Here is a 27,885-nt window from a genome sequence, read left to right on the forward strand (position 1 = left end):
GCGGGGGGGGCGGGAAGACCGGGGCTGGGCCCGCGGGACGTCACGGGAGCAGACCCCCTCCCCGCCCCCGGGCTCTGCCACCCGCGGTACGGTCACGTCGCGCCCTTGAGAAGGGAATCCGGGAAAATGACGTCACCGCCTGACATCACGGCGACCCGTGACGTCCCGTGCGCCACGTGCTCCCCGGCTTTGTTTTGCTCGCGCCTCGCCCGTCACGTGACGCGCGGCGGCCCCTGCGCACGCGCCCTGCGGGTGTCTCAACTTCCCCCCCCCCCCCATCCGGGTGGTCGCGCCCGCGGGGGCGAATCCAAGTGGGGGGGGGGCGGCAGCTGCCTGGCCTGCGCGTGCGCTCTGCGGGCCGGCGCCGCGTGTTCCCCTCCCCGGCCGGATGGTGCTATCTGTGGGCGGGGCCCGGCGAGGAGAGGCGTGGCTTGGCGGGGAGGGGCGGGGCCCGGCGGGGAGGGGCGCGGGCGCCGCGCGCGAGCCGGCGGCCGCCGCAGGAGGAGGGAGATCCAAGATGGCGGCGGCGGGGCCCGAGTCGGGGGGCAGCAGCGGCAGCAGCGGAGGCCTGGCGGGTACGGGGCCGGGCCTGGCGCCGGCGGAGGGCCGGGGGGGGGTTCCTCGGGAGCCGGGGGGAGCGGGGCTGGGGGTTCCGAGGGGTTCCTGGTGGTGAGGGGGGCTCTGAGGGGCGGGGGGGGTGAGGGGCTTTGAAGGCCTGGGGGTCGCGAGGGGCGTGGGGGTGTGGGGCTGAGGCGGGCTCTCGGGGGGCGCGGGGGTGGGAGGTCTGTGAGGTGCGTGGGGCTGGGTGTGTGCAGGAAGGGGCTCTGGGCCTGGGCCGGGCCCTGCGTGGGGCTGGGGAGTGGGCTCGCCCGTGGGGCTGGGCTCACCCGTGGGGCTGGGGGGTGGGCACACCCGTGGGGCGAGCGTGGGAGGGGGCGCGGCGAAGCTGGGCTCTCTGGAGGGTTGTGGGCCAAGGCCCGAGCAGGGTGGGCTTCGTGGGGCTGGGCTGGGGGCCTTGGGGTTGAGCTTCCCCTGGGGTTGGTGGGCGCAGGGCTGACCTTTTCCAGGGGAGGAGGCCGCAGGTTGTGGCGAGGACCCTCCGGGCATGAATAAGGGGCTCAGGGGGGCTTGAAACCCCCCTACAGAAGGGTGGGGTGGGAGGGCAGGGCGCTGTGGGGAGGGGGCTGGTTACCTCAGATGGGGTGCAGAGGGGCTGGTGCCAGGGGAAACTTGACTCTCCGCTCCCTGGTGTTTGCAGACCCTGAGCCATGAGTCAGGCTGCCGGCTTTGGGGTGGCAGCGGGTCCTGGGGCCACGGGCTCAGCTGCTGGGGGGTAGGGGGGTGGAGGGAGCCGAAACGGGGTCCTTTAGTCAGGACCCTGCCCGAGAGGGGGGAGGAGAGCATCTCCCCGGCGGAGGCACCCTCTTCTCTGCTGCATCTGGTGTTGGGCAAGGCGAAGGTGGTTCATCGAAGCCATTTGGCACCTGTGGGAGGCAAGATACTGTGGGAACATAAACATCTTCTGGTTAGATTTGTTTTGATGACTAAAACCCGAGCCAGTCAGAGTCAAGGGAAAGGTCTCCCAAGTCCCCTGATGGCCGAGAATGGCTCTTGCTCCGCTGATTGAAAACACGAGCCGAAGCAGAAATACGCAGGATTGGGGCTGGGCAGAGTCCTCGTTCCTGCAGAGGGATGGTAACGAGGGTTGTAAACCTCGTCTGGGATAAACCGGGGCACTTCTGGTCCCTAAACCTGCAATTCTGCCTCCTCCCGGCGTTTCACAGGTCTGGCAGCGTTCTTGGGGGAGTCCAGAGCCATATTCCCCTTCCCTCCTTCCCTGGAGGCTCCAGACCAGCTTCTTGACACTACTTTATGGCCTAGAAACCAAAATGACTTTCTCAAAGCCTTGAAATTTCGGTTTGGCAAGATCCAGCCACCCTTCCTGAGCTTCTCTGGTAGAAAGTGGCCAGACTCTTTATTTATTATAATGTAATGTGCTGAAGCTTCCCAGTCAGTGTGGCAGCACTTGTCACCCAAGTCACAGGCGGGAAAGAAGAAAGCCGCAGGAAAACTCGTGGCTGGATCTTGACTTCATCTGCTGCTCTCAGAGTGTTGGTGCTTTGCACCTTAACCCTCGCTGCCCGCTACCCCAATTCTCTCTCAGAAGTATTTAGGGGCAGATCACTGAGCACCACCGTAAAATAAATTAATTATTGCTGTGGTGCTGATGGAGTGTCCTCTAGCGAGGACGTCTATGTGTGCTTGATGTTCTGGCCTCTTGGCTGCGTCCTTTGGGCAGTGCTGAAGACAGAACGTTCACCGTACCTGCTCTGTCTTTGCTCACCGTGTGAGTAGGCACGGGGGAAGTCGTACCTGTTGGTCTGATAAAGCCAGTTTTGCGAGGAAGAGGAGAGCGCTTTGGTCTTTATTGGCTGCGGCAGCGGTGGTGCCTCAGCATAGGGCTGAGTGACCAGGGGCAAGACCTCTGGGTCTTTTTCTCTTGCTTTGAGGCTTCCTTTGAGATCTTGATCTTCTCCCATGCTCGCCCGTCTTCTGAGCTGGAAGGAGGAGCCAGCTTCCGAAGGCTTGAAGGGTTTTGAGAGCATTACTTAAGAGAAAATATGCAAGTACACAAGTAAATCTCTTCTCTCTTCCTGGTGGAATAATTGCTATTGTTTGCTTCTCCGGCTAGCGAGGTGTTGGCTAACGCGCATTTCCCACAGGATTTGAATTCTGGTTGTGACAGAGCCTCTGCCGCGTGACGTGTGCGATACGTGATGCGCATTCACCTCGGCTGATCCCTGACGGCGCAGGCTTTAAACCTCTGAATTCATCCCCACGTCCAGGAGACTCGGGGCTTCTCTGGGGGCTTGTCCTCTGCACCAGACAGCGTTTGGGCTTTGGGTAGGACCTGGTTCCTCCTGGAAAGAACGGGTCGAGCTGGGAACGATGAGAGCTGTAAGCCAAGGAGAGCGATCCTGAAATGGGTGCTGGAAGGGCTCAGATGCTGGAGGAGCAGCTCCACGCAAGGCAGGGGACAAGAAGAGGCCGGTTTTTATTTTGAATGCAAGGCTTTGCTCCGCTCCACGGTAAACCTTAAACCACCTGAAGCCTGGCTGTGGCTTTTTGGGCCACTGTCACCCTCGGTGGTCCATGGTGTGGTTTGTCCCGGGGGACCATTACTGGGTTACTGGTGTCTCCCGGTGTAGATATGGGGGTAACGAGGATGATTTTGAAGTCCTTCCCGGTCCAGGCAGGCAGCGGTTTCCCCTCTCTCTGCCCTGATGCCTATTTAACTCTCTGGCAAAACACCCAGCGAGGTTTTCTTAACTTTGCTGCTTTCACTTTGAAGCAACATGTGCCAAAGAATGCTGCCGTGGGATTTCAGTTGTTTGGGCCTTTGCGCATTGGGTGCTGCGGCTGCTTTATAATTACAGGTCCGAGGGAGCTGAGTTCATTGTCACCCTGGCTTCAGGCTCCTCCCTGGAGTCCACAGACAAAAGAATTGCTTTCAAAATGGCTCGGTCACTTCTGGGTGCAGGAAACTCTTCTCGACTGTGAGCTGAGAGCGGGGTCCTGAACTGCTTAGCCCTTAATATAGGTGTAAAATGCCCAGAAAGACTTGCCCCACTGCCCCCAAATTCCTGCAAGAGGGACAAAGCTTTCTTGATTGCACCTCACCGAGACTGAGCGCGCAGGAGGGAAGATGAGTTTATTATACAGAAACATCTGAATGGCTCATCATCCTCAAGCTTAAAATAGGACCGTGAAATGACTCAGAGTCCTGTCTCTGTTATAAAAAAAAAATAATAAAAAAAATCTCTCTTCTTCCCAACCGTCAGCTGTGAAAGAAATGTCCATGGGTGTCGCAGGTTAGTGTCGTCAGCCGGGTCCTGCCGCCCAAACTCGCTGTCCCTTTTGGTGCCGTGGGAGTTGTGGTGCCCGCCCCAGCGCGGGGCAAAGCTCCTTCTCTTTAAGATGGAGACAAAAGACCACCCTTGGAGGAACAAAGGTGGGAGCCAGCTTGTCTAAATACATGACAGATTTCATCTGTTGGAGGGAAGCTTGTCTGGCAAAGCGGTAGCTAGAAACCGAGTGAGAATCGTGCGGTTTTGGGGGGACACTGATGACCTGGAGCACCATTTCCTGAATTATAACCCAATTTCCCTTTGGAAAGTAAAAGCTGCTCCTCCCTCCCTCCGGCTCTGCTGGGTATTGTTGAAAGGGGCCGCTTGGTGTTTTATTTCTCCTCCCCGCCACCCCTGTTAGCCCCGCAGCGTTGAAAAGCCTTTTTTTTGTTGTGTTTTTTTGAGATGGAGGTGAGTTAATGCTGGCTGTGCTGCTTCCCTCTGCTCACCCAGAGCTTCCTTCTCCGGGATCAGGGCTTCGCTTTCCCCCAGACGAGGTATCGTACTCCTTCTTGCCCCTTCTGGATTACCGTGTAGTAGCGGTGATTAAATGTATTATCTCACCGCGTCCCTGCGGACTTAGCTTTGTTTAAAAAGCAGAGTGCTCCCAGGGCAGAAAGATACTTTACATCTGACCTAAATCTTACTCTTCTGGGAAAGGATTGTTGATCTTCCCCCAAATTAAGAAGGTGGCGCAGCAGGCAGGATGCTAATTCTGCTTTCCCTGTTGCCAGCTCCCTCTGGGTTCGGTTTTGAGCAAGTCCCGCAACCGCTCAGCTGGAATAGGGGCTGTTGACACGCTTCCTTCCTGGGGCTTGGTGGTGTTTGCAGGGCGGGCTGGAAAGGGAACGCTTGGAGTGGTTCTTGTTAGGATTTGTTTCCCTGGAGTAGCTCCCGATAGCCGTAAAGCTGGACTTCAAATTCATCGACACCTGGGAAAACCCGGTGCCTTTGTGTTTCTTCAATAGGCCTTGTCTGGGAGCAGGGATCGGCTTAGATTTTAAATTATCGAAGTGTTTTGGTGGAAAGCGGGAGTAATGCAGAGCTGTAAAATCGTTGGTCTTCGGCCAGCGGTAGGATTCATTTTCAAATGGCAGAACCTTGCGCAAGTCCGATGCGCCAGAAGATGCTGCTGGAGGGAAGGAGGGTCTCCCCAGCTTTGCTAAGCAGGAGTTGCCATCAAAGGTTCCAGAAAGTGATCTTGTCCAAAATGCCTTCAGCAAAAATCAGTCTGCCCCCTCTTCTATTGGGAAACTTGAGCTAACCTCACCCCTCCTCCCGCCCCGAGGTCGTTTTGCTCTGAGCCATACGGAAAAGCAATAACGGGAATACTTGCCGGCCGCGCTAGCCCTTGCTCCCACATGCCTCGTTTCCAGCCTCTTCCCCAAAGCCGATGGTAGCTCTGCTGAACTTACTGATTTATTTTCTTTTAATTGTGATTTTTGCAGTTCCGTGCTGCTCTTTGGCTCCCAAGCAGTTTGGTAACGAGGACCAAAGGGTGTGCGTGTCCACCCCACCTCGGAGCTGGTGTTTCTGGGGGAGCATGGGGCATGGCTCTGGCCAAAGGGCTGGCCTCGGGAGAGGGATGGCGGGGGATGAAATACGGCCAGGAGTCGGGAGCAGATGCTGGAAACTTCTTGCTCACTGTCCTTTTTGTCTTCAGAGTTTCCACCCTTTAGTCCTACCAGCTGCCTGCTGGTCCGTGGACAGTCTCCATCCTCTGCTGCTGAAAGCATCATGCAGCCGAGTCTCATTTATGTGACTTGGAAGACTTTTTTTATTTATTTCAAACCTTTCTCAGTGGAGAGAGTAACTCGTTGTCAGTCAAGACGTATTCATGTTTCTGTGCGGATTTAGGCAGGGTTTTGTTTGTCGGTGCTCTTGTGACCACTGATCTTTGGTCAAGGTCTGCTGTGCTGACGAGACGCGAAGGAAAATGGGTTCCTTCCCAGCCCTGATGGAGTTATGTTGGTTTTGGGCTGGTGCTCCCAAATAACTAGTTGCCGTGAAGCACATCTTTTCCTGGAATAGCTGGGATAAGCCCCAAATGGTGGATCCAGGATTTCAGTGAGGTCAGGGCTTGGCTGCTGCTGTCAGCACTGGCTCCTGCTCATCCAGGTGGTGGAGGTGGAAGCCCAAAGCCCACCCTCTTTGGGATGTTCTCCTCTCCTCACCGTTGGTGAGCACCCCTTCTGCTCCCCTCGGCAGAAGGCAGAGTGAGTTGTGGTTTGTTACTTTTATTTTTTTTTTTGATTTCTGGATGTCCTGCCTGGCCTCAGCTCTCTCCTGGGTACTTAAAAAATACCTTGTGCGTGGAAACCTGTTCCTGATTCTGCCCCTGGCCTCTTGGATTAAAAAATTTGCTTTATTTCTCTGCGGCTAGGTGTGCTGACCTCTTCACAAATCACTTGGCAGCGTGCTGGTGAGGAGAGATTGAGGAAGGGTTTACTGTTTCTGCATGGCAGCGAGAAGTGGCTAGATAACGTTACCGAGATTGCATCTCCTCTCTCTTTCCCTGGGCCTTTTCCCAACGCGTCACCCGCTTGCCGGCACGGACACGTCAGCGGTATCCAGTGACTTTCAGGAGCGTCTCGTCCTGTGCCTCCATCAACAGGCTCCTCAAACAAGTGTAGGGGAGAGGGATGAAGATGTGCTAATCCAGGGTAGTAAAATCAGTCATGCGTACACCAGCTGCCGACCGCTAATGGTGCTGGGAAAGACAACCCCGGACGGGAATCGGCGGCGCCGGAGCTCTTTAGAAACTGAATTCACGGGGCTCTCACGGCAGCTTTGGTGCCGTTGGTTTAATGTCCTGAATGTAATTTATCGGAACAGATCTACCGATGCAAAGGGTGTCAGGACGGTTGCTCACTGCTTGGCCTTCTGGCCAGGGTCAAGTGTTCCCCGGTGGTTTATCTTCCCCCGGAGGGCCGTGTTCTGCACCGGCCGGGGCGGGCTGCCTGCACTCCTGGCTTTGCTGCTATCTCCAGCTGCTGTGGCGAAGCGTTGCCTTGGACTTTTAGTTCGGGCCAGACTCGCGCAGTTTTTCGTAAGAGCTTCCTGAGAGAAGCCAATGAAATATTTAGGCTCTTACCTTCCACGGCCGTGGAAGAGGTTTTTATTGCGCGCGACTGTGGTGCCTGGCTCAGAAGTGGGTTTGCTGGCAAAATTTGGACCTTTCTTTTCACTCAGTGAAAACAGGATTTCCTTTTGTGTTTCTTTAACTTTCTTGGGGGAAGCATCACTCATTTCTTCAAGCAGCTGAAACAACAGTTCGCTGTGACAACTGTGTAATCTTTTTGCTTTTCCTTGTATAGATTTCAGCTTTTTGTGCTGCTCGGTGATGTCGTTTCGAAGAGGTAGATGTGTTGCGTGTATGTGCTTAAAAAAAGCATGGTTTCCTCCTCTCCTGTAACCAGCAGCAAAATGCCGTGTGACGTAACTTGTCTTGGCTTTTGAGGATCGACAGACTTGGTGGTTCCCCCCCACGTAAGCTGCTGCTGCTCTCAACAACAGCCGCTGTTTTGCTGAAGTGTGTTGTGTAAGCGCTCTCCTGACATCTAAACAGCTCCCCGCATCCGTGTGCGCACCAGCAGGATTGTTCCAGCGGGGCTTTTCTGCTTTGGTTTCTGCCTGGGTTGCACTTTGGAGAACAGAAATCTCGCTGCTGTTCCCATCCGTGGCCTTGGGCTGGGGGGGGACTGATCCCAACAGACTGCGGGGCGGGGGGGTTGAGGGGGGATTTGCAGGCAGAGAAAAAAAATGTGTTGGGGGGATGCCTGCGCGGACGGTGAGTTGGATGCGTCTGCAGAAGCTCTGAGGTGCTACACGTCCTCCGGGGGGTGTTTGTTGGGTCTAAGGCTTGGGGGCCAGCACCTTGTGCACAGAAGCACTCTTCCCAGTGGTACCACTACCCGTGGGCAGAGTCCAGGTGAGGAAGGAGAACGTTCCCGTTTCTGAGCAGCAGAAGGACCTGTCTGGGGCAAACCCAGCTGCCCTTCTCGCCCCGGCCACTTGTTTGGCCGAGACAAGCCTGCAGGCAGCAGCGGGAGCGGGGAGGCAGGGCAGTGCATGCTGGTGTGATGTGTCCTGGCGCTCGGCTTGCCCCGCTCAGACGCTGGAGACTTGAGCTTGATGATGTGTTTGGGTGTGCTAACGTTTTCACTTTTTATTTTTGTCTAAAACATGAGGCATAGCTAAAATGTGTCTCAGCAGCTCTATTTAAAAATAGAGCAAAGTGGGTATTTGTCCTGGCTATCTCAAATTAACGTGCTCGTTTGCTAGATGAGATGAGCGAGGATCTGACCCGAATGCCTTGTCACAAGCTCCTTCCACTGAAATATGTGTCCCAACCATTTGACCAGGTGCCATCACCACAACTTTTTAGCTTTTTTTCCCTAGCGTTTATGTCACGGTCGGTAAGAGTATACGTTCTGTTGCTGGCTGAAAACAATCCCGGACAGCTAAGGCTGGTGGAAGGCAGACAGCTATTTATTTAGGTTGATTCAGCTTCCAGTAAACAGCTCTGAGGAATGCTCTGAAATCACCCGTAGGGATTGCTCCCGGAATCACGAAAGAAAGAAAAAAACCAAAAACAAACCAAACAACTTTTTGGGACATCGTGAATTCATTTTTGAACAGGACTGATTTATTTCCTTTGGCCAGAATTAACTGTTTAGGGGATCTCAAGACATTTTTCCAGTTGTTGGTCTGGTTCAGAATTAGGACCAATGAATTCTTCCGTTTTAAAGAGGTGTTTAAATAGAGCCAGGAATAGCAGCTGTTTTGAAATGATGTCATTTTGTTACATTGATGCTATTGAATTTAATACATTCACTTCTCCAAGCAGTGCGCGCGTGTGCGACAGTGCAAAACTGCCTTGACGTAGCAATAAAGAGAGATGGAGAGAACTGGAGCGTTTTCCTATGGAGACCTTGGAGTTTTGTTCTCTGACCTCAGCTGGTAACTCTTTTGGTAGCCGAGAGAGCTTGTTTTTGCAGGAGGGTGTGAGATAGACCCCTGCGCGGAGCCGAGCAGACCTCCCCAGCCGTGTGCTCATCCTCGCGCTCACGCGTGAAGAAGCGTTGTGGTGGTTTGTTTTTTTCCCCTTGTCGTGGTCAAACAGGAATTACCTATTTCCCAATCGGCAGCGCAGTCGTTTGGAAACTAGCGGGAGGGAGGGAGGGGGAGCTTCCTGCTGCGGAAACTGGGTGTGCTGGGATGGGAGCGATGCTGCAACCGTGCCGACGCTCCGACTGCGGGCTGCGGCTTTCCCTGCTTGACTCACCCCTTCTTGTAACCGGCTTGATTGGGGGTGGGGAGGTGGTGTTGTCGCTTCCCAAATCGCTATGTGAACGGGCAAACCAAGATGCTCTGTGGTCTTGGGCTGGGGGGAGAAGGTGAAGCCAGGTCTCTGGTCGGTGCTGAGATGCTGCACACCTTCCTTAAAATCACGGTGGCACCTCGGGTGCAGATACCCCGTTGGGGGACGAGCCAGGCGCACCTGAGGGTGCTTAGCTTTTCCAGCCCAGGCTCCTCGGATATTCTGGCTTTTAACATGTGTGGCACGTGATTAAGGCAGCCGAGGGAAGATTCGCTGCTGGGTCCTCTGGCGAGAGAGCTTTAGTTAAGTCCTGGTGGAATACCGTTTTGCACGGATGATTAAATATTAACACGATGACTCTCCAAGGTGATGAGGCTGGTAGTGCTGCTTCAGGGTTGCTTAAATCATGGGGCTTTCAGAGGTTTCGATTGACATCATTACAGATGCTTCCTTAAAAAAAAAAAAAAAAAAAAAAAAAGGTTTAACTGCTCTTGAACAGGTGTTATATTGTGATGCCGGGGATGTTTCCTCCGTCCCTGTGCCCTGATGGATCTCTGCAAGTTCAAAAGCCTTGTGGCAGGGTGATGGAGTTGAGCTTTACTGGTTTCATTGTAAGACGTTAAGTGACAGAAGCCACCTCCGAGCTGGAGATGCTCCCAAATCTGGGCTGGTGGCGAGGGGAAGAGGGAAGCGATGGGAGAGGTGGAGACGGGCGGCTGGCTCCAAAGAGCACCGAGCGTGCGGGGGGGGGAGGAGGAGGAGGAGGAGGTGGAGGAGGAGGGCTGGCTGTGAGAAACTTCAAATGCAAAAACTGGAGCTTGTCAGGGCAAACTTTCTTTTCTTTAAAGGAGATGAGAGGGGGTGGGAAGGCGGTTGGAGCCGGTCGTTCTGCGCTGGCTTTGTTTAGCTAAGAGCGTTTGTCACAGATTTTCTTCTTGTTTGCTTGTTTAATATGTATTGAAATGAGAACTTTGATCACTCGATAAGGGGATCAGAAGGCTGATGGATTTTGCTGTGAAGTACCTCTGTTCCTTTTGCTGAAATGCGGTTTTTGTAGAGCTGTAGTGCTTGATGAAATCACAGCGTGAGGCTTTACACTGCCTGTAACAGGCGAGCAGAAGGGGCTTCTCTGCTGAGCGAGTGGTGGGTGGACCCAGTACCGCTGCAAGGATTAGATGTTGTAATGCTTAATCTGGTAAAACAATTACTGGATGTCGGGGGAAGCAACCCTCTGCTTGCTCCGTGGTGCGATGAGGGTGTTGCTTTTGGGCGGGGGCGGTTTTGTAAGGCTGTGGTCATGGCTCCTGTGTAAAAAAAGATTAAAAAAAATTAATAAATTCAGTTGCTGTGTCTGAAGCAGAAAGAAAAACAAAATGAAAGAGCTTGTCTGCTTTTCTGGGCTGGAGGCAGAAAGCACATCACTATTTTATGCATTTGCTTGGCAGGGGCAGCGTCCCTGTCCTGGGAGCTCTTGGCCTCGCCGGTGCTGGGCTCGAGCTGGCTGGTGGCTTTGTGGTGTAGACAGACATCGTGGAGGGGCGATGTCATCTAATTGCCTTTTTTTTTTTTTTTCCCCCTTCCTGCATCCAAAAAAATCCCAAAATGGGAATTCAGGCCTAAAAGATAGAAGTACACCACCTTGCAGATATTTGACAGCATGGTAGTTATGGAAATCCCTGGGCTTGGCTTCGAGTGGAAGGCTTGGCATTTTCAGCCTTTCAATAAAAGGTCCTGGAAATAATTTTAAGGTAAAGCGTGGTCAGCGCATTACTGAAACGCTGCAGAGCACTTGGCCCTCCTGGTTCTGATAGATGTCAGTAATCCATCAGCGATGTCCCCTCGGGAGGTGGTCCTGCCCCTCGGTGCGGGGGCACAGCGGACCCTGGCCGGCAGCTGACGCACAAGCTGAGCGTGGCTGTCGAGGGGTGAGCAGAAGAGCATTTCCTTGTGGCTTGACAAAAATTTTCTCTGCTGTAAGCAGAGAAGCTGGGGAAGAAATCAGCCGTGAGTCAGTGCTTTTTCAGATGCCTTAAAATGCTCGCGGTGTGTCAGGCTTTTTTTGGTGATGCATAATAATGATTAACCCTTTCTGAGCATGCCTTTGTTCTTTTGGCAGGATCATCTACCTTCAAAAAATCACTCACCCCTGAGGTAAGTTTCTGACTGACAACCTGGTTTGTCCCCTGGCTGAGAGAATGCTTAAATTTCACACTTGGCTGCTGTTTTCCCAACCCCGTTGAAGTCAGGGGTAAGCCAGGCAGTGGTAGGTACTGTAGGTGCAGGTACTCATTTGGGAAGTCAGGAGTATTTCTCCTTACCAAGGGATTCTCCAGCTTGTCCTGGAACTGAACAACTCTTGTGCCACCAAAACACGGTGCAGCTCTCCTGCTGTGAGCGAGGCGTTCAGCTCCTTTGGACTGAGAAACACCATTTAACAACTGCGTGTGTGAGACAGAAGACGATGAGTCAAGCGAACTCTTGTGGCATGAATCAGAGTAGAATTTGCCACCTTCCTAAAATGTTTCCTCCAAGACTTGGCCTTGCTGGCAGAAATTGCAGCGATCAGCTGCAGCTGGCCCGGGCTTGCTTAGGGCTGATCTGTTTGTGATGATGGTGATTAGAAACAAGCAGACCCGGGTGGTCTGGTGTGAGGGCGTTTCTATTTAGGTGTCCAGCCTCAATCACGCAGGAGTCAGTGGGTTCTTTGAAGGCATCTCAATGCTGTTGCTGTCCCAGAGGACAGCTGGTGCCGTGCCCTCCCTTCGCCCCACGCAGGGCTCGGGGGCATCGGCAGGGTGCACTGCACAGGCTCCATCTTTGAGAAGAGCAAAATTACGCCAGGTGGTTCTGGGCAGCCACTACCCTCTGGAACATGGGGTTTTACAGCCGTGGTCCTGACGGTCTTTTACTCCAATCCTAGATGCCAGGTTCTTCTGGGCAGCCGGGCTCACAGACGATAAAGAAGGGCCACAGAGGAGTGGACTCCACGGGGGAGACTACCTATAAAAAGGTAAGTTGCCTCTCGCAGCGCTCGTTTGGCTGTTGTCGTTCTCTTCGCAAGGCGAGTGCCATCCAGAGCGGTAGCCTGTCTCACGAGGCTCGATGTTAGACCGCGGGCAACAGCGGTGACAGTCACTGAAGATGATCTCAAAGGAAAGGAACCACAGGACTGTCTCTGCCCCTCTTCTGTAGTCTTCTGAAGAGGGGATTATTTTTAAACTTTGCCCGTTAGCAACGCTTCCTAGGCCCCTTCTGGCTTGCTGGGTGCTTGCTGTGCTCTTGGGGCACAATAGTTTCTATAGATCTTGTGGCATTACTGGAATTTGCTTTACAAAGGGGAGATTGTTTGGGATTTTGAAAAAGCCTGTAAATGTGGGTATTTTGTGGATGCTACTTCCCGTTTGTTGGACTTCATCAGGCTGGGCCGACTCCCTCTAAAGTGCTGGCATCTGGGATGTAGATTGAATGGGGAATGGCTCCGTGTGGGCATCGCACCGCTTTGTGGAAGCGAAGCTTCTGGTCTGGAATCTCCAACCCAGCTGTACCTCCATCTCTAGCAGGAACCAGAGGGGAAGGAATTGAAATGGTGTTTCTACGGCAGCCAGCTTTTGTTATACTGCCCTTTTTGAAACTGCTCGTGTCTTCGAGTGGGATCTGGCTTTCAGTTTCCCAGCAAGTTCAGAGGTAGGAGGTTAGATGGCAGTAACAGGAGAGAAAAGCAGGAGCCAATGGAAAATGCCTGAAATGTTTCTTTCAACGGTCCCAGAAGCCTGGTGGGACTGTGCATGGGATTTATCTGGGAATGAGACTAGCGGACAGCCTGTCTGTTTTCCACCCCCCTCTTTTCCAGAGGTGGTAAGCTGTTTTTTAAAATTCTTTGCCCTATAAAAGCGATTGTAAACAGGCAGTCAGCTGCTCAGCTGATGGTGCTGGCTAATAGGAGAGAAAAAATCCTTGTTCCTTGGCAACCTGGCCCCGTGGCTCTGTGTTCACAAACAAGGCGGCGTTGTGCACCCTGTTTGTAAGTTCTGTTTCCCAACAGCGAGAGTGTCCTGGAGGTTTAAGCAGGGCTAGGTGAGCTGAGCTGGTTTTCAAGCACCTTTAGTGTTTAAAGGGTAAGGAGGAAAAGCGGGGTCAGGGTCCTCCTCCTTCCCCATCTAATACTGGAGTAAATAGCTGACGCAAACAGGTAGCTGAGGTACAAAAGGACATTGTCACAGGATGGTCAGGGTTGGAAGGGACCTCTGGAGATCATCTGGTCCAACCTGATAACAGAAAACCAGTTCAGTGAGAGAAATGTTCCCGTTGGTTTTATGAGGCTTCATGGAGGATGCGTGTCTGGGGAAAATACTTGAGATGTTTGTCCCCCCAGATACTGCGGTGTCTTCTGTGCCAAATGCTTTGATCCGCAGTGATTTCTTGCATGTGGCAGGAGGCTGGGCTTTGTTTAGCTTCAGGAAACAAACATGAACTAGTTGGCTCATGAGCCCTGGATCTTGTTCTGGGTCCAGTTGCTTTATGCAGAAGCCAAGTGAAATGTCGGTGAGCTGCAGTGCACAAATCCAGCCTGCACCTGCTCTGCAGCCTCAACATTTCCAGCAGGCTTTACAGCAGAGCTCGTATCTGCGTGCTCCGGGAACTGACCGGCTGGGTAGTGTCGGGGTGCTGAGCAGACCTCAGCTCGGCTGTCCTGGACCAGGCAGCCCGCGGCACGAGCTGGGCTGAAGCGCGTCCCAGTGGTCTGAGATGAGGTCATGTGTGTCGTAGACAGAGGAGGACTCTTGGTGTGAGTAGCAGTTCCAAGAACACAGTCCTACATTGTTCTGGGGCAGTCAGTGCGGAGGCTGCAGGGCTGGGATTCATGTCTTGCTCCTTGTTTAAAGATGACTGTCGGCTCCTTAGGGTTGAGGAGCCATGACCTGGCGGGAGAGGCAGACGGAGGGATGCGTAGCACCAACAGAAGCGTGCGTTGTGTGCTGGCCATGCCTGCCTTCTGCTGTAGGAGACCTGAGTCTGCCCAAGCTGGGGAAGGGCAAACTTCAAAGCCTATAGCTCCAAGACCAAGGTGACAAGAAGTTTGTAGGGGCAGTAGATAATCTGTCCCTGTATATCTTCCCCCTCTGACTGATGAGTGCTGTGGGAGGATGAAATGGCATTCAGTTCTTTTAAGGACCAGCTGGATGTTGATTCCAGTTCACGTCCTTTACTGCTCGACTACCCAGAGTGTAAGGATGAAGCAAGATGCTGTCAGGGATGTAGGGATCTTCCCAGGTGTTCCCATCTCCAAGGTGATGTTAGTCAATGAGAAAGAAATGATGAGGCTGCAGCCAGAAGGTGTAAAATACCCCAGCTAACAGTGCTGTTTTAAACTGGGGGCTCTCTTCTCTTTAACTCCTTTCATTCCTATTTCCACTCTGCTGCTCCATGTTGTCTTAACTCGTTTTCTCTGCCCCTGCAGACTACGTCATCTGCCTTGAAAGGTGCCATTCAGCTCGGCATTACACACACAGTTGGAAGCTTGAGCACCAAACCCGAAAGAGATGTTCTCATGCAAGATTTCTACGTAGTAGAAAGTATTTTCTTCCCAAGGTCAGTGTTTGTTTCCTTCTCTCTGTGGCGCTTTGGCAGTGAGCAGCAGCATCAGTTCCTAACCCTGCTTGTTTGCACACGAGGGAGCCGTGGCCAGCCAGGACAGCTGGGTGCAGGAGCGAGCGCGGGTCTCCTGAGCAGAGCCACTCAGCGCTGCTTGCAGAGCATCGCTGGCCTCTGCCTGCGACCTGCTTCTGAAGAACCCTGGCTCTTCCTTCCCTCTGTGTGCCCACCATCGGCCGCGTGAACCAAGGCTTGCTGTTGTGGGTGCTTTCTAGTCCTCCAGCGTGCTAGAAGCAACCATCCAGCAGGTGTTTGCTTTTAGGGCAGCTTCTTAAGAAATGTTGCAAATACAAATACCTGTGTGTGTGCTTCCCCTTGATCAGTGAAGGGAGCAACCTGACCCCAGCACATCACTACAATGACTTTCGGTTCAAAACCTACGCTCCAGTGGCCTTTCGCTATTTCCGGGAGCTGTTTGGGATCCGACCAGATGACTATCTGGTAAGTTGGCTGCAGTGGGTTCCCGTCGGTGGTGTGCTCTGTGGGGTGGGTGTTTGTCCTCTTCTCCCCCTCGGAGCTGTGGGTGCCGTCAGGCCCCGTGGCCAGCCCTGTAAGCACAGCAGTGGATGCTGCGTGTGACGCTGGGGTTTGCCGCTGTTAATGTTTAAGAGGAAGGACCTCCATGCTGAAGTTTCCTGTTTCTCTTGCCTTGTCCTCCTCAGTACTCGCTCTGCAACGAGCCACTCATTGAACTTTCAAACTCGGGGGCCAGCGGATCCCTCTTCTATGTATCCAGTGACGATGAGTTTATCATCAAAACGGTTCAGCACAAAGAGGCCGAGTTCTTGCAGAAGCTGCTGCCTGGCTACTACATGGTGAGTCACTTGGGCAAGGCTTTCTCTGCGAGCTGGGGTAGGGTCCCCAGGACGCACGGTGTGACAGGGACTGCTGCGTGCCGCCTGCTAGACGCAAGTGGAAGTTGGGTCTGTGCCCCGGCTGAGTGGCACCTTCTCTCTCAACTGTCCAGTGCCTGAGGCAGTCGTGGGCTGACACAGGCTGCCGGGGTGTCACAAGCCTGGGTGCTGCGCTTGCACGTTGGGACTCGGACCCCTTTGGAGGGTCGCAGGCTGCTTCGTGACCAGCTGGGAGCTGTTCGCCGCTTCCATGCTGCGCAGCGTCACGCCTGTGGTACTTTGTCTTGCAAAACTGTACTTGTGTTTGCCTTCCCAGGACTATGTTTGGTTCTGTCTGCGAAGATAAAGAGTTGAAGGACTCTGACTTTTAAGTTTCTGCATGTAGAAGCAGCAGCAGCTTTGAGAGTAGAGGCATGTTAATTGTATGAAAGCAGCTCTGGCAAAAAAGGCTGCTTCAGTTGTGGAGCAGAATCAGATCCCAGCCTGAACATGACGTGCGTGTGATCTGACTCTCGTGTTTGTGTCCAGCCTGGCCTTTACAAGCCTCCTCTGTGAAACGGAATTTAGCTGCGAGATAGTCTTGCCCTACAGAAGTGCCTTAGGACTTTTGGTGCTGTTGGGAATTCACTGGCTGAATTCCTTAAACTGCTTCTGAACCCACAAATCTAGGGGAAGGTGGCGGAGGCCACCCCATGGCAGGAGGGTTGGAACTAGGTGGTCTCTAAAGTCCCTTCTAACCCAGACCATCCTATGACTATGATTCTGTGAAATGTTTTTGCTGTGGTTGTAGCCCAGAAACACATTGATTTTCTTCAAAACTCTGTCTAGTGCCTTCTGTAGCCATGAGAGCCTCGATCCCTCTCTGTCCTGATGTATTTAGCTTGACCTAAGTGCCAAATTTAAAAAGGCTTACTAAGCACAAGATCTTCCTTTGCTCTGAAGCCTCCCCAGCTTAGCTTCTGGGTGCATGAGCAGTAAACTCCTTCCTTCCTACGATCTCCCTGACCCATTCAGCTTTGCAGAGAGGTTATTAACGACCGTAGGCATCACCTGTCTCTTCCCTGTGTTCACCTGCCCTTGTCTCTTACCTGCTTCGGCCATGGCTTTGAGTCATTTCAGTAGAGAAGCGCAGGGATTCTGAATAGCCAGGATGGCTTTGAAGGTGTTCCTGTGTCTTTGATGTTTCAGAATTTGAACCAGAACCCAAGGACGCTGCTGCCAAAGTTCTACGGCTTGTACTGTGTCCAGGCCGGAGGCAAAAACATTCGCATTGTTGTGATGAACAACCTCCTGCCGCGCTCTGTCAAAATGCACCTGAAATACGACCTGAAGGGCTCCACCTACAAACGCCGAGCATCCCAGAAGGAGCGAGAGAAGGTCTTCCCAACGTACAAGGACTTGGATTTTATGCAGGACATTCCTGATGGCCTCTTCTTGGACTCTGACATGTATAATGCTCTGTGCAAAACGTTACAGAGAGACTGTTTGGTGAGTGGAAGGTGAAGGGTGGTGGGGAGAGATCTTTTCTGAGCCTTTCCCACGGAAAGGAGATGGCAGCTGCCACCTTGTAGCTTCTGCCTGTTGACCTTGGAGAACCTGGTTCTTTTGGTGGTGGTTTGGACAAGAAGCGGGACCCGGCCCCCGGTTTCCTTCCAGCCTGAATTAAACCCAGCGCTGTCTCTCAAGGTGGAGGAAGCACCCTCTGCCCAGGCTGAGCTCTGGGAGCAGGGCAGGATTGGGAGGAGGGGTGGGATGCTTCGCTGAGGCCGGTCTCAAGTTGGGCGGCCGTGCAGAAGTCAGCGTTCTCCCCTGGCTTGGGTCCCCGGCTGCACAGGAGCACCACCGGTGCTTTCCTCTGACTCCCTTTGGCGACTGTTGATGAGCTGATGGTGCGCAGGTGGCAGATTAAAAGCCGTCCCCTGCGTGCGCTGGGGGTCCGGGCATGCATGACTGCGCTTCGGAAAATGTCTGCTCTGACAGTTTCCCTGCGCTTGCGATTCTGAACGAGCCTTTGTTGATTTTCCGCCCAGGTCCTGCAGAGCTTTAAAATCATGGATTACAGCTTGCTTGTGGCAATCCATAACATCGATCTGGCGCAGCGAGAGCATGCGATGGCAGACGGGACGTCCCAGACTGATACGCGACGACCCGCCGCCCAGAAGGCCCTCTACTCCACAGCCATGGAGTCCATCCAGGGAGAGGCGCGGCGGGGGGGCACCATAGAAACAGATGACCAGTGAGTCTGTGTCAGTGTGGCTCTTCCCGGGAAGTTCTGCCAGGAGCGAGGGGCAAAGCCCAAGCTTGGCTAATGGGAAGCTTAATTTGGGTGCAGGCTGGGCTCTGCAGGCTTGCTGTCACACTGGGTGGAGAGCTCTTGGTATCAAGTCTTGTGCTTTCCTCTTTGATTTCCCTTCCTCAATATACAAAAGACTTTCTCGCCTTCCAGGTGGCATTTGAGAGTTCTCTGCCTGCCAGTTATTGGCAGCTTCAAGTAGTTCCTTCCCTCCATCTGGAAGAGGCATAGTGAGTGTTTGTTAGGTCAGACGAAATGCTGATAAAGTCCAGCTGCCACCTTAGTGTGGGTGGTAGCAGATGCTCTTTACTTGCTTGGTATCTTCTCATGCACGAGTCGGGGTTAACCCTGATCTTCAATAGAAGTGTCATACAGATGGAAAAGAGGATCGATTCTCAGGAGGTTTAGCTAATTTACTGAAAAAGCGTTTTGCTCTGACCTCCTCGGTTTGTTAGCTGAGCAGTAGGTACGTCCGGTATGTTGACACTTGTTCAGTAGTTGGCGTAACATTCAGCCCGCGCTAGGCTGCGTGAGAGGAGTGGGCTGCGAGGATGCCCTTTCACGTTTGTGTCCTGTCCTCTAGGATGGGAGGCATTCCAGCCCGCAACGCGAAGGGGGAGAGGCTGCTGCTCTACATCGGCATCATTGACGTGTTGCAGTCCTACAGGTAAGAGACATTTAAGAGCGGCTCTGTGCTGCCGAAGGGTGAAGACTTTACAGCATTGTCTGCCCCCATCTGGTTGTCAAGGTTGGCTTTCAAGGAATAGTTAAGGCACAAATAAACTTTTTTTTAATTTACCACTTCCTATTTTCTGGTCAGGCATGTTGGGATCAATTCCTGCGTCTTGCTTACTGTATTTGCTTCAAATTTCCAGAATAGACGTACTCTTCAGAGGCTGTTTTGGTGTGCCGTGGTGGTTGTACGCAGGCACTGTGCAGGAAGCGGCGAGGAAAAAACAAGTGGTGGCTTAAAATGGCCATAACCACTTAACACCTATAAAATAAAAAATAGCTGTAGGGCTTACCGTTTCCTCTGTTTATAGTAAAACGCAATGTGCAGAAGGTTGCAGTGACATTTAACAGAGACTTTACCTACGTAAGTTAACTACTCTTGATAATTACGCTTGTGAAACCCTTCCCCTGGGAGAGTGAACCGTGCAGTCAGCCCCGGTGTCTGTGGAACAGTCTTAGAAAAATGGGGCCATGAAGAGAACCCGGAACCGACGCAGCCTGCGTTCGGGGTGTGCTGGCTGCTGCTGTGCGAAGCCAGGCTGGGTACTGAGCAGGCACGATACGATACGGACAGTGGGGACTTGGTCTGAAAGCTGTTCTTACTTCTTTCCTTTGTCAGATTTGTCAAGAAGCTGGAGCACTCTTGGAAGGCCCTTGTACACGACGGGGTAAGTAGAAAAATAAGACTTTTAGACTTGTTTTGCAGTAATACTGGTGTCTTTTTAAATTGTGCCCACTGTCCTTGCTCCTTCTTGGCTTAGGATCCTGGATTTCTATGGCGTGTGTGTGTTTGCCCTCATATTAATTTCTAAGTACTGTCAGAACTGTTGGCTTTGTTAATGCTGGTCACCTACTTATTCATTAACAAGTACTGATTGCTTTATACATAATGCCCACTGCTTGTAGCTAATCTGCTTTTCACGGCTGCTTGTGGGACCGACTGAGAATCCCCAATGGTTCCCAGCCCAACAGCCTGTGGTTCAAGGCTTAACACCCTGAGAGAAGCTCGTGTTAACCTCGATCGCTTATTAATTCAAATTCACACGTTAACGTTTGTCCCTTGGATTTCTAGGACACTGTATCTGTGCACAGACCCAGCTTCTACGCCGAAAGGTTCCAACGGTTCATGTGCAACACAGCATTCAAGAAAATACCACGTAAGTACCTCCACGCGGCGGTTCCCTTGGCGATTGCTGTGGTTTCTGGCTCCTTCCTGCTCAGTGCCTGTGGTCCGGGAAGGTGGACAGCAGCAGGCCAGAGCTTGAGGAAGTCTGTTACGCTCTGTCACCTCTTCCTTCCTCCTACATTGTTTTTGGCTCACAGATGCGATCTCGCAGGAATTGTTTCATCCATCAGCTTGTTCTTTCAGGGCACAGATCTTGTGCCAGACTCTGTCACTGGCAAGTCTTTTACTCCTTCCTGAACGCGTTAGAAAAGTGCTTTCTTGGTTTTTGTCTTTAAGTAAAGCCATCCCCTTCCAAGAAGAGCCGGTCTGGCACAGCGGTTCCTCGTCGGAGCTGTCAAGGAGTGCCTTCCCAGTCGCACATGTCCTGTGAGACAAAAGCACAAGTAATGACGGAGGCGGACATAGAGCAAGGTTGGTGCCTGGGCTTAAAAAAAAAAAAAACAAACAAAAAAACCCAAAAAACCCCACATCAATCCTAGAGAAGTTATTTTTCAGCTTTTATTTGTCTAATTGAAGCTTGCTGCCTCCTGAGCTGTGCAGGACACCTCTGTGGTGTTCTGCGGCCCTGCCGGGGGTTTGCCTCTTTTCTGGGACTGTGTGTGCAAGAAATCAGACGGGGCCAAAAACTCATATTCACCAGGTGGCCTTTGACGGCCCCACAAGGAAGCCTAGAGGAGCAGCGAGCCCGTAAAGGCTTGGCTGTGCCAGGCATTCTGGTGCAACACGTGAAGGGCAGGTGGTAAAAGCCAGTCAGGAGGGGACCAGGTGGTGAGGTGGGGAACGGTTAGCCCACGCGTCTTCGTGGGGTCCTTCAGCCTTGTCCAAGCATCCAGCGTGGACCTTGCTCCCCCTGGGAAGCGGCTGAGGCTGCGTGGCAGTCCCCTGTGCCCCTAGTCTCTTCCCCACAGCTTGTGCCCGTGGGGTTTGTGCCAGGGGAGAAGCTGGGCTGGGCAGTGGTGTGGAGGCTTGGACTTGGAACGGAGAATTGCCTGCAGGGCGAGTTCTTCAGTCTTCAGGTGTCTGAAATGTCTCGGGTGGGATTCAGCACAGATCCTGACCCCTGGCTAGTGTGGGAGCTCGTGCCACACGATCCCACTGGTGCTGGTGATGGAACAGTCTGTGCTTCAACTCAGGTTCCCACCTTGGTCGCCCAGATCTCCTGCCCAGGACCCTGCCGGTAGACGAAGCTAACAGCGATTCCATCGCCACGACCCTGTCCACTTCTTCCTTGGGCAGCGGAGGCCTCAACTCGCCCGCAAATAGGTAAGGCTCTGGCTGTTGCGGTGCATGGCAGACCAGTGACCCCTGCAAGTCCAGTTCGTGAGCAACGGGAGGACTTTGTGCTGCTTTATGGGTGTTTGGGGGTTGGGCATGCTTGTGGAACTACCTGTCTGAGTGGTCTGTGTTGTGGAGCAAGCCGAGCGCTGCCAGTTCGAGCATGTGCAAAGGGGGAGCGTTGTGTCCCCGTTCCGATGGGCGGTCTGTTACAGGTGACGTGATCTTGCATCTTCTGCTTGGGCTGTCTTGGGGGTCCCAGTGGCTTTTAGTTCCTTGTATGTTCTGTATTTAATGGCTTTGTTCTGGAGCAGAGCTAATTGTGCCAATTAAAGTGAGTTGGTGAAAGTGTCATTGCCAAAATGGACGTGAAGAGCATTCACGCGATGGTGGGTGGTGCTGAAGGTGACCTTCCCACTGCTCTTTTCGGAGGGTTGGGCTCACTTGCAACTTACTGATTGGGGTAGCACTGAGCTCCGACAGCTCCTCGTGAAAGGAGGCTGCAGGATGCGTGCAGGTGCGGTTCTGAATGTCTCAGAAGCTGAAATGCATGGAGAGCCCCGAGGGAGCTGGTGGCTGCCTTTGAATGTTTCGTTTCTTGCTGAAGTGGTGAGAGTAGCAGGGACGAGGAGGAGCTGTGGTCAGAGGACGATCCCTTTCTAGAAGTTGTTCTGAGGTGTTAACTTCTCTTCCTGGAAGCGATCGGAAAGAGTCTTCCCCATTCCCAACCCTCTGCCTGCACAGTGGCACTGAGGGAAGTGCCTGCTCTCTCCCGAGCTGCAGGAGAACAAGATGCAATTGTAATTAACACCCCTTACTTCTGTAAAACATGGAAACCTCTTGGTAGGGGTCCTAAACCAGAGCTGCTCCTTTCCAGTACGTCAGTCGGCATGCCTGAGGTGTTCTTTTTACTGACTTAACTGCGGGTCTCTCTCCTTCAATCTTTACGTAGGTCAGTGGGCGTACAAGTGCATAAAGCTGACAGCTCAGCAAAGGATTTGACTAGAACAGCTCCTGGCATCTGCTTGTCTAGGTGAGGGCAGGAACCAGACTTTGCCTGAAAACCTTCTGTCTGGAGGGTGCGCTCAGGGAGGCTTACCCTGGGGTTTGGCCTCCCGCTTGTTGTTGGCCAGCGGTTGCAGAAGTTCCATACTGCCGGTTCACTCCTAAAATGCAGCACCGTAACGCAGCGTGCCCCTGTGCCAAGGCTCAGCAGTCCCTAACGTGTCTGTCTGCTGTAAGGCTCAATGGTAAAACCTCTCGGGGTGCTGTCCTGCTTACCCCGCGTGGTGCTGGGCTCCCTCCCCGGTGCAAGCACAGGTTCTGGTAGGTAAGATCAAACCTGCTGCACCCTTGGGGTGAGTCCCAGGGGGTCCCCTGATGTGAAGCCTGATCTGTGTTCGCGCCTGGTACCTCTGGAGCGAAACATGCCGCTTGCTGTGCCGTGTGGGCACTCGAGCTTGTGGCTGCCTTTTGCCAACATCCCATAAACCGCTGTGCCAGTGCCAGAGGGCGGTAACGAAATCCAGGAGGGAGAACAGACCAGTGCTTTCCACTCTGCGGGGCCTTGGGATCTGAGCTGTCAACATCAGACTTGTTCTCGGAGGCTTCAATCCGCTTCTGTGACCTCAGGAGACATGTAAAACTCTGGGAACCCTCAGAAGGTTGAAAGCAGTTTGTGGATTGTTGATTTATAACAATGTAACTTGAATGGATTTTAAAAGGTGTTTATTTTTTTGCTTGTTTCCTTCCTACAGAATCAGCTGGTCTAGCGGAGTGTTTACCACCCTTTGGGGGAGGTGACCTCTTAAATCTCTGTAGTCCTGTACAAAGGAGAGCGATCTCACCCAAAAACTCTCCATCTAGAGCTTCTGCCCTTCCCAGGGAGAGGGCAGGGTCTGGCCTGCTCCAGATCTGCCTTAGGAGCACGAGCTCAGCCCTGCCATCCCTGCTGTGACAACCTCAGTCTCCTTTGCAGCACGGCCTCACGTGGGCTGCAGAGATGTTGCCACGTGCTGCTGTGGCGTGCAGCCTGCCATGCCTGAGACGTGCTCCTGCTGGTGACCCGCGCGATGCTGTGCAGGCATGGGTGCCCTTGCGATGCCAGGGTGCTGCTGGTCCTCAGCCCAGCGCTGTCATTAACCTCCGGCAGAAGTGTGCCGGTGCTGGGGACACCAGCGGCGTGTGCTGCTGGGAATAGAAGCTGGCATCCTGCGGCAAGGGGTTTCAGAGGGTGATCCCCTACATTTGAGGGGGGCAGTTCCCTTTCCCCTCCCCAGCATCTCCCCCTCTTTTCATGGTGAAACAACACTAATTTAGTGGCGCACTTGGTAGCGTTAGGCTGATGGTTGGAACTTGACCTTAAGGGTCTTTTCCAATCTAACTGATCCCGATTCATCCTGCAGCCCTGCGTTACGGCAGTGCTGTTTTTAAGACAGACCTCAAGGGCTCTGTGCTGTAACCAGCACTGAGCATCTGCGCCGGTGGGAAGCAGCGAGAGGGCTTGGCTCGGAGAGCCGGGTGCAGGGTGTGAGGAGCTGTGCCTGCCTGGCGGGGATCCCCGTGTCTCCGCTCGGGTGTTGACCCAAGGCTGTTTGCATGGGGTGACCTGATGGCCAAACAGCTCGATGCGTCCAGCACTCAAGCGACAGGCAATCGAATCCTCGCTAATTAAGGCAACCACTGCGGGCAGGCTGTCATGAGCCCCGGGTGTTAGTGCGGGAGGGCAGTGCTGAAACCTCCTCCGTGCACCGGCGAGCCCTGAGGTGAGGGACACGCTCGGATGTGACTTCTTGCTCCGGGGGTGAGGAGGGAAGCTGTGGTCACCATCTCCTCAGCAGTGCCCGAGCTGGGAATTGGAGTTCCTCAGCCAGCAGGTTGCAGCCTTCCAGTAGGATCGTGGGAGAAGTGGGGATATAACAGGTTATGGAGCTGAAGCCAGTCTCGTTCTGTGCCCTGCGTTTTCTCTTTGGCAGTGTATGCTATCAGGCGCTCAGCATGGCCACTTACGTATCCTGCTGTCAGGCTGCAGCTCGCACTCGGAGCATAAAAGGTTTATAAAAGGTTTATAAAAGGTTTGCCAGGGGCTTTTTCAAGCAAGGGTGCCTCTTGGAAGGGCTGAGACTCACGGGGCTGTGGCACTTCGTGGTTTCTTCGTCTCTGGACTGTTTTCACCCAGGACAATTTCTGTGTTGATGAGGTGCTTGAAGACTTCTGCGAAGAGGTGCTGCTGCTTGGCTGGGCAAAAGATCCTCGTGTCTAATGTCTGAGGTCACATCAGATGAGGAGGGATGATTTCCTGGGTGGTGTTTTGGGTGCTGCCCCAGCAGGGACCGTGTTGCCTGCGCCTCCACATTGAAGCTGCCTGGCAGACGCCTCCATGCCGTGCTGGGACGCTCTGTTTGCTGGGTCCAGCCCTGGAGACGTGGCTGATTGACAACTCGCTTTTAAAAACTGCTTTACAGGTCTCCCCATTCTGTTTCCCCAGCGGTTCCCCAGGACCTTCCATACTGGAGCGCTCTGCAGAGCTGAGAGAGCAGCTCGAAGACCTGCAAGAAACGGAGATAAGCTTTGTGAGTACTTCCCTGTCGAGGAGGAAAAGAGCAGGGCTGGAGGTGGGTGAAGTGTGGGGGTTGTGTGGTCCCTGGCGGTGCTGGGAACACAGGCACCCAGGGGATGGCTGAGTCGACCAGAGCAGGAGCAGATGTTCTCCATCCCTGTCTGGTGCTGGGCACTGCTGGTGCCCTTGGTGATAATCTGCTGCTCCTGCCTGTGGTGAGATCGGCGGGAGGCGAAGCGGAGCCGTGCCCCTCTCCTGAGGGCCCAGGGTGGGACTGATGGTGGAGATGAACCAGGGTGAAGCTGCCTAGGCGCTTCTCGCTGTCCCCGCGGTGGGTGATAAATCCTCACGGACCCTCCTGTTTTAATGTGGCGGTGGGGGTAAGCCTGAACTCAGCAGCCCTCTCCGCTCTGCCTCTCCCAGGGTGGAGAAGGTTTAGGGAAAGATCAGGCAGGAGACCGACCTGCTGCTCTTCCTCGGAGGAAGGCTGGCCCCTCTCCAGCATCTCCTCTTTTCTCCTTGCAGTGAAGCCACACCGACGCCGCTGCGATGGAAGCAGATTGTTCTGTGCTCTGCGTGGTCTGTGGAGTCTGACAAACGTTCAGCCCCTGTTGCTGACCTTTTTTTTTTTTTTTTTTTTTAAAAGTTATCTTATCTGGACAGAAACCTAAAAGCTGGAAGGCTGGGCTACACTTAGCGGGATAGTATTAACAAAGACCGAGCCAGCGCAGCTGAGCCTCGGACACCTGGAAGCCTCCTTGCAGCAGAGCCCACCACTGTGTCCCCGCTGTCCTCCTTCCTTTGAAGCCTGGCAGGAGCCAAGCTGGCTGTCGGGAGGAGGAGGAGGAACTGCTCTGCGTGGGCTGAAACCCTCTGGAAAAGGGATCTGACTTTCAGGGAGTTAGCTGCTTCCAATGCTGACACCACAGACCGTGCGAGAAGGGCGACTCTTTGGAGTCACTGGGAGGGAAACGGGCATTAGAGCCTCGTTGGGGCAGTTTGCGACAGAGCAATGTGGTTTTATTTTGTATTTTAAAAACGTTTTTAATTTAAATGTTTTCCTGAATTCAGTCCTATCACTTCTTTTTAGTCTGCAATATAGTAATTTTTTTGTTGTTAATGAATAGGGTTTTTTTTTTCAGTGTTCCACCAGAAAGCATCCCATGTGAGAGGGGCAGGAAGGGGGAGCAGAGGCTGTGCTGACCATGGATGAGCTCCTCTCCCCCGCCAGCCGCTCCTGGCTGCTGTACCCTCCTCTGTTCCCCACCTTGCATCGTCCCGAGACAGCGCTGAGGAGAGCTAGGTGCTGCGCTGCTCGGAGGACTTGGAATGTGCGAAGCTTTTCCGACATCAGGGAGGTTTTGGATTGCTTTGTGTCCCCCGGTTTTTAAACAAAGCCCTTTCGTTCCTTCCCCGCCAAGCAGGGAGTCGCAGGTGAAGGGAGATCTTCGTAAGGGGCACACTTTTTTAGAAGTATTTCTTAAGCAAATGGACCAAACCCAGCCTGCTCCGATCCCTTCGCCTGCCCTCTGTCATGCTGCGGGCGCCGCGTGCAGAATCCCTTCCGTTTTTATAGCTCGGCTCCCTTTTGATATCTTGCCTGTATCACAGTCGACACCGGTGCTGCCGGCGGCTGGAAACCGAGATTCCTACCGAAATGGGCCAGACATCTGCCTCCGCGCAAGGATGGGGCATCTTGAGTCCGGTTTTAAACCAGATCATGAGCTGGAAGGGGAGGATCGTTCTGCTGCTGTCTCCCCGCGGTGCCGCTTGGCCCACGCCGGCTGCAGGCGCTTCTCTAGAGATCTCAGAGCAGATGTTGGACTGATGTTTATTTTCACTAAATGCTTTTTTTAAAGAAATGAAGTGACTCTTCCCCGTGTTCCTGGTGGGTTAGAATCCTCTCTTCTTTTTTATATATATATAAAAAAGTAATTTAAAGCTTGCCCTTGTGGTAGTGCAAGGGGTTTCTATACTAATTAGCAATGATTGCTAAGGAAACAAAGAATGTAGTGGTGTAGAAAGGGATTTTTTTTTTTTTTCAGAGCCAAGTCTCTTCCCACCTTCCACTTCAACCTTTTAAAGTGGATGCGACACAAGCTAATATTTTTTTAAGAAAAAGCAAATTTTTTTTTTTTGTAAATTCTATTACTTTTTTTTCCAAAATACCAAGCGGAATGGCCTTACTCTGGGTATCCGGATCCCCAGGGGGTTGGTGGAGCGTGAGGACGGTTGCTGTTCACAATCTGTTGGGTTCTCAAGGGCTCTCAAACCTTTCGGCACCGATTAACGTCGGGATGAGACCCATGAGTGGGAGGATCTGCTGGATCTTCCTCCTCCTCCTTGCCTGCGCCTCCAACTCCACCCGGCAGGTTACACTTTATAGCTGGAGTAACTGTCTATATTAGACACTTGTTCCTTAGCTTCCCTCCTAACCCGTATTTGTTTGTGTCTGTTTTTCTTTTTTTTTTTTTTTTTCCCAGGAGGGAAGAAAACAAAAGTCTCAATTTTTTCCATGATTTAATATTTATGAAGTTGTATTTAAGTGGTGGGTTTTTTTTCTTTTCCTGGGGATAGTTACTCAGTGAGTAGGGAGGTGGGGGGGGTGGCGTTTATATATTGACCTCTGCTTTGTAATGGGTTTTCAGAACTGCTTTTTTTTGTGTGCGCGTGTTTCAAAGTGCCAGGCGACGACGGGTTTTCACCTCTTAATTTTTTTTTTTTTTTAAACACCTGAGCGGCTTTTTTCCAGCACAGGGAGGGGACATCACTTCTCCGGCCCCACCGGGCAGCAGCCGCCGCTGCCTCGACGCCGGGCGGTGGGATGGAGCGTGGATGGACCCCTCGTGTCCTGGTGGGCCTCGGCGTCGCCGCTGTCACTGCTGGGACCCCCGGGAGGGGCAGAGCCATGTCCCCCTCCCCGGGAGCAGCTCGTGCCGCGCGTGACCGTTGTCCTTTCGGCTCTGTAACGCTTGTGGCCTCGTCCGCTGTTGGAACCACGCTGTGTGGGACGCGCAATACAGTGTGCTGCTGAACCTGCCCGTCTGCCTCCTCTGTCCGGGGGTCCCGGGGGGTGGGGGGGGTCCCGGGGGTGGGGGGTCTG

General features: G+C 53.3%; 1 protein-coding gene across 9 annotated transcripts; it reads left to right on the forward strand.

Annotated features, from left to right (window-relative positions):
- The first annotated feature begins 425 nt into the window (after positions 1–425).
- Positions 426–27,821, forward strand: PIP5K1A (phosphatidylinositol-4-phosphate 5-kinase type 1 alpha). 9 transcript variants are annotated; one of them, XM_056322188.1, is made up of 16 exons: positions 426–575; positions 11,348–11,382; positions 12,152–12,241; positions 14,690–14,820; positions 15,207–15,324; positions 15,546–15,698; positions 16,926–17,225; positions 17,768–17,973; positions 18,614–18,697; positions 19,382–19,430; positions 19,835–19,919; positions 20,225–20,359; positions 21,082–21,211; positions 22,176–22,256; positions 24,711–24,795; positions 25,429–27,821. In XM_056322188.1, the coding sequence occupies exons 1-16, from the start codon at positions 518–520 to the stop codon at positions 25,477–25,479; spliced, it is 1,791 nt and encodes a 596-aa protein (XP_056178163.1). In that variant the 5' UTR covers positions 426–517; the 3' UTR covers positions 25,480–27,821. The 9 variants fall into 9 exon arrangements, with proteins under 9 accessions (XP_056178163.1, XP_056178162.1, XP_056178155.1 ...); XM_056322187.1 differs by lacking the exon at positions 22,176–22,256 and having other exon boundaries at positions 21,103–21,211; positions 24,688–24,795; positions 25,308–27,821; XM_056322180.1 differs by lacking the exon at positions 22,176–22,256 and having other exon boundaries at positions 21,103–21,211.
- The last annotated feature ends 64 nt before the right edge of the window (positions 27,822–27,885 follow it).

The sequence above is a fragment of the Falco biarmicus genome, chromosome 19, assembly GCF_023638135.1.
Source record: "Falco biarmicus isolate bFalBia1 chromosome 19, bFalBia1.pri, whole genome shotgun sequence".
Taxonomy (NCBI): Eukaryota; Metazoa; Chordata; class Aves; order Falconiformes; family Falconidae; genus Falco; species Falco biarmicus.

Excerpts from the sequence above, each read along its gene's own strand:
- PIP5K1A (XM_056322188.1), top strand. The coding sequence starts at position 518 with ATGGCGGCGGCGGGGCCCGAGTCGGGGGGCAGCAGCGGCAGCAGCGGA. Across the intron at positions 11,383-12,151 it reads AAAAATCACTCACCCCTGAG|ATGCCAGGTTCTTCTGGGCA; the intron begins GTAAGTTTCTGA and ends CTCCAATCCTAG. Across the intron at positions 17,226-17,767 it reads CGTTACAGAGAGACTGTTTG|GTCCTGCAGAGCTTTAAAAT; the intron begins GTGAGTGGAAGG and ends TTTTCCGCCCAG.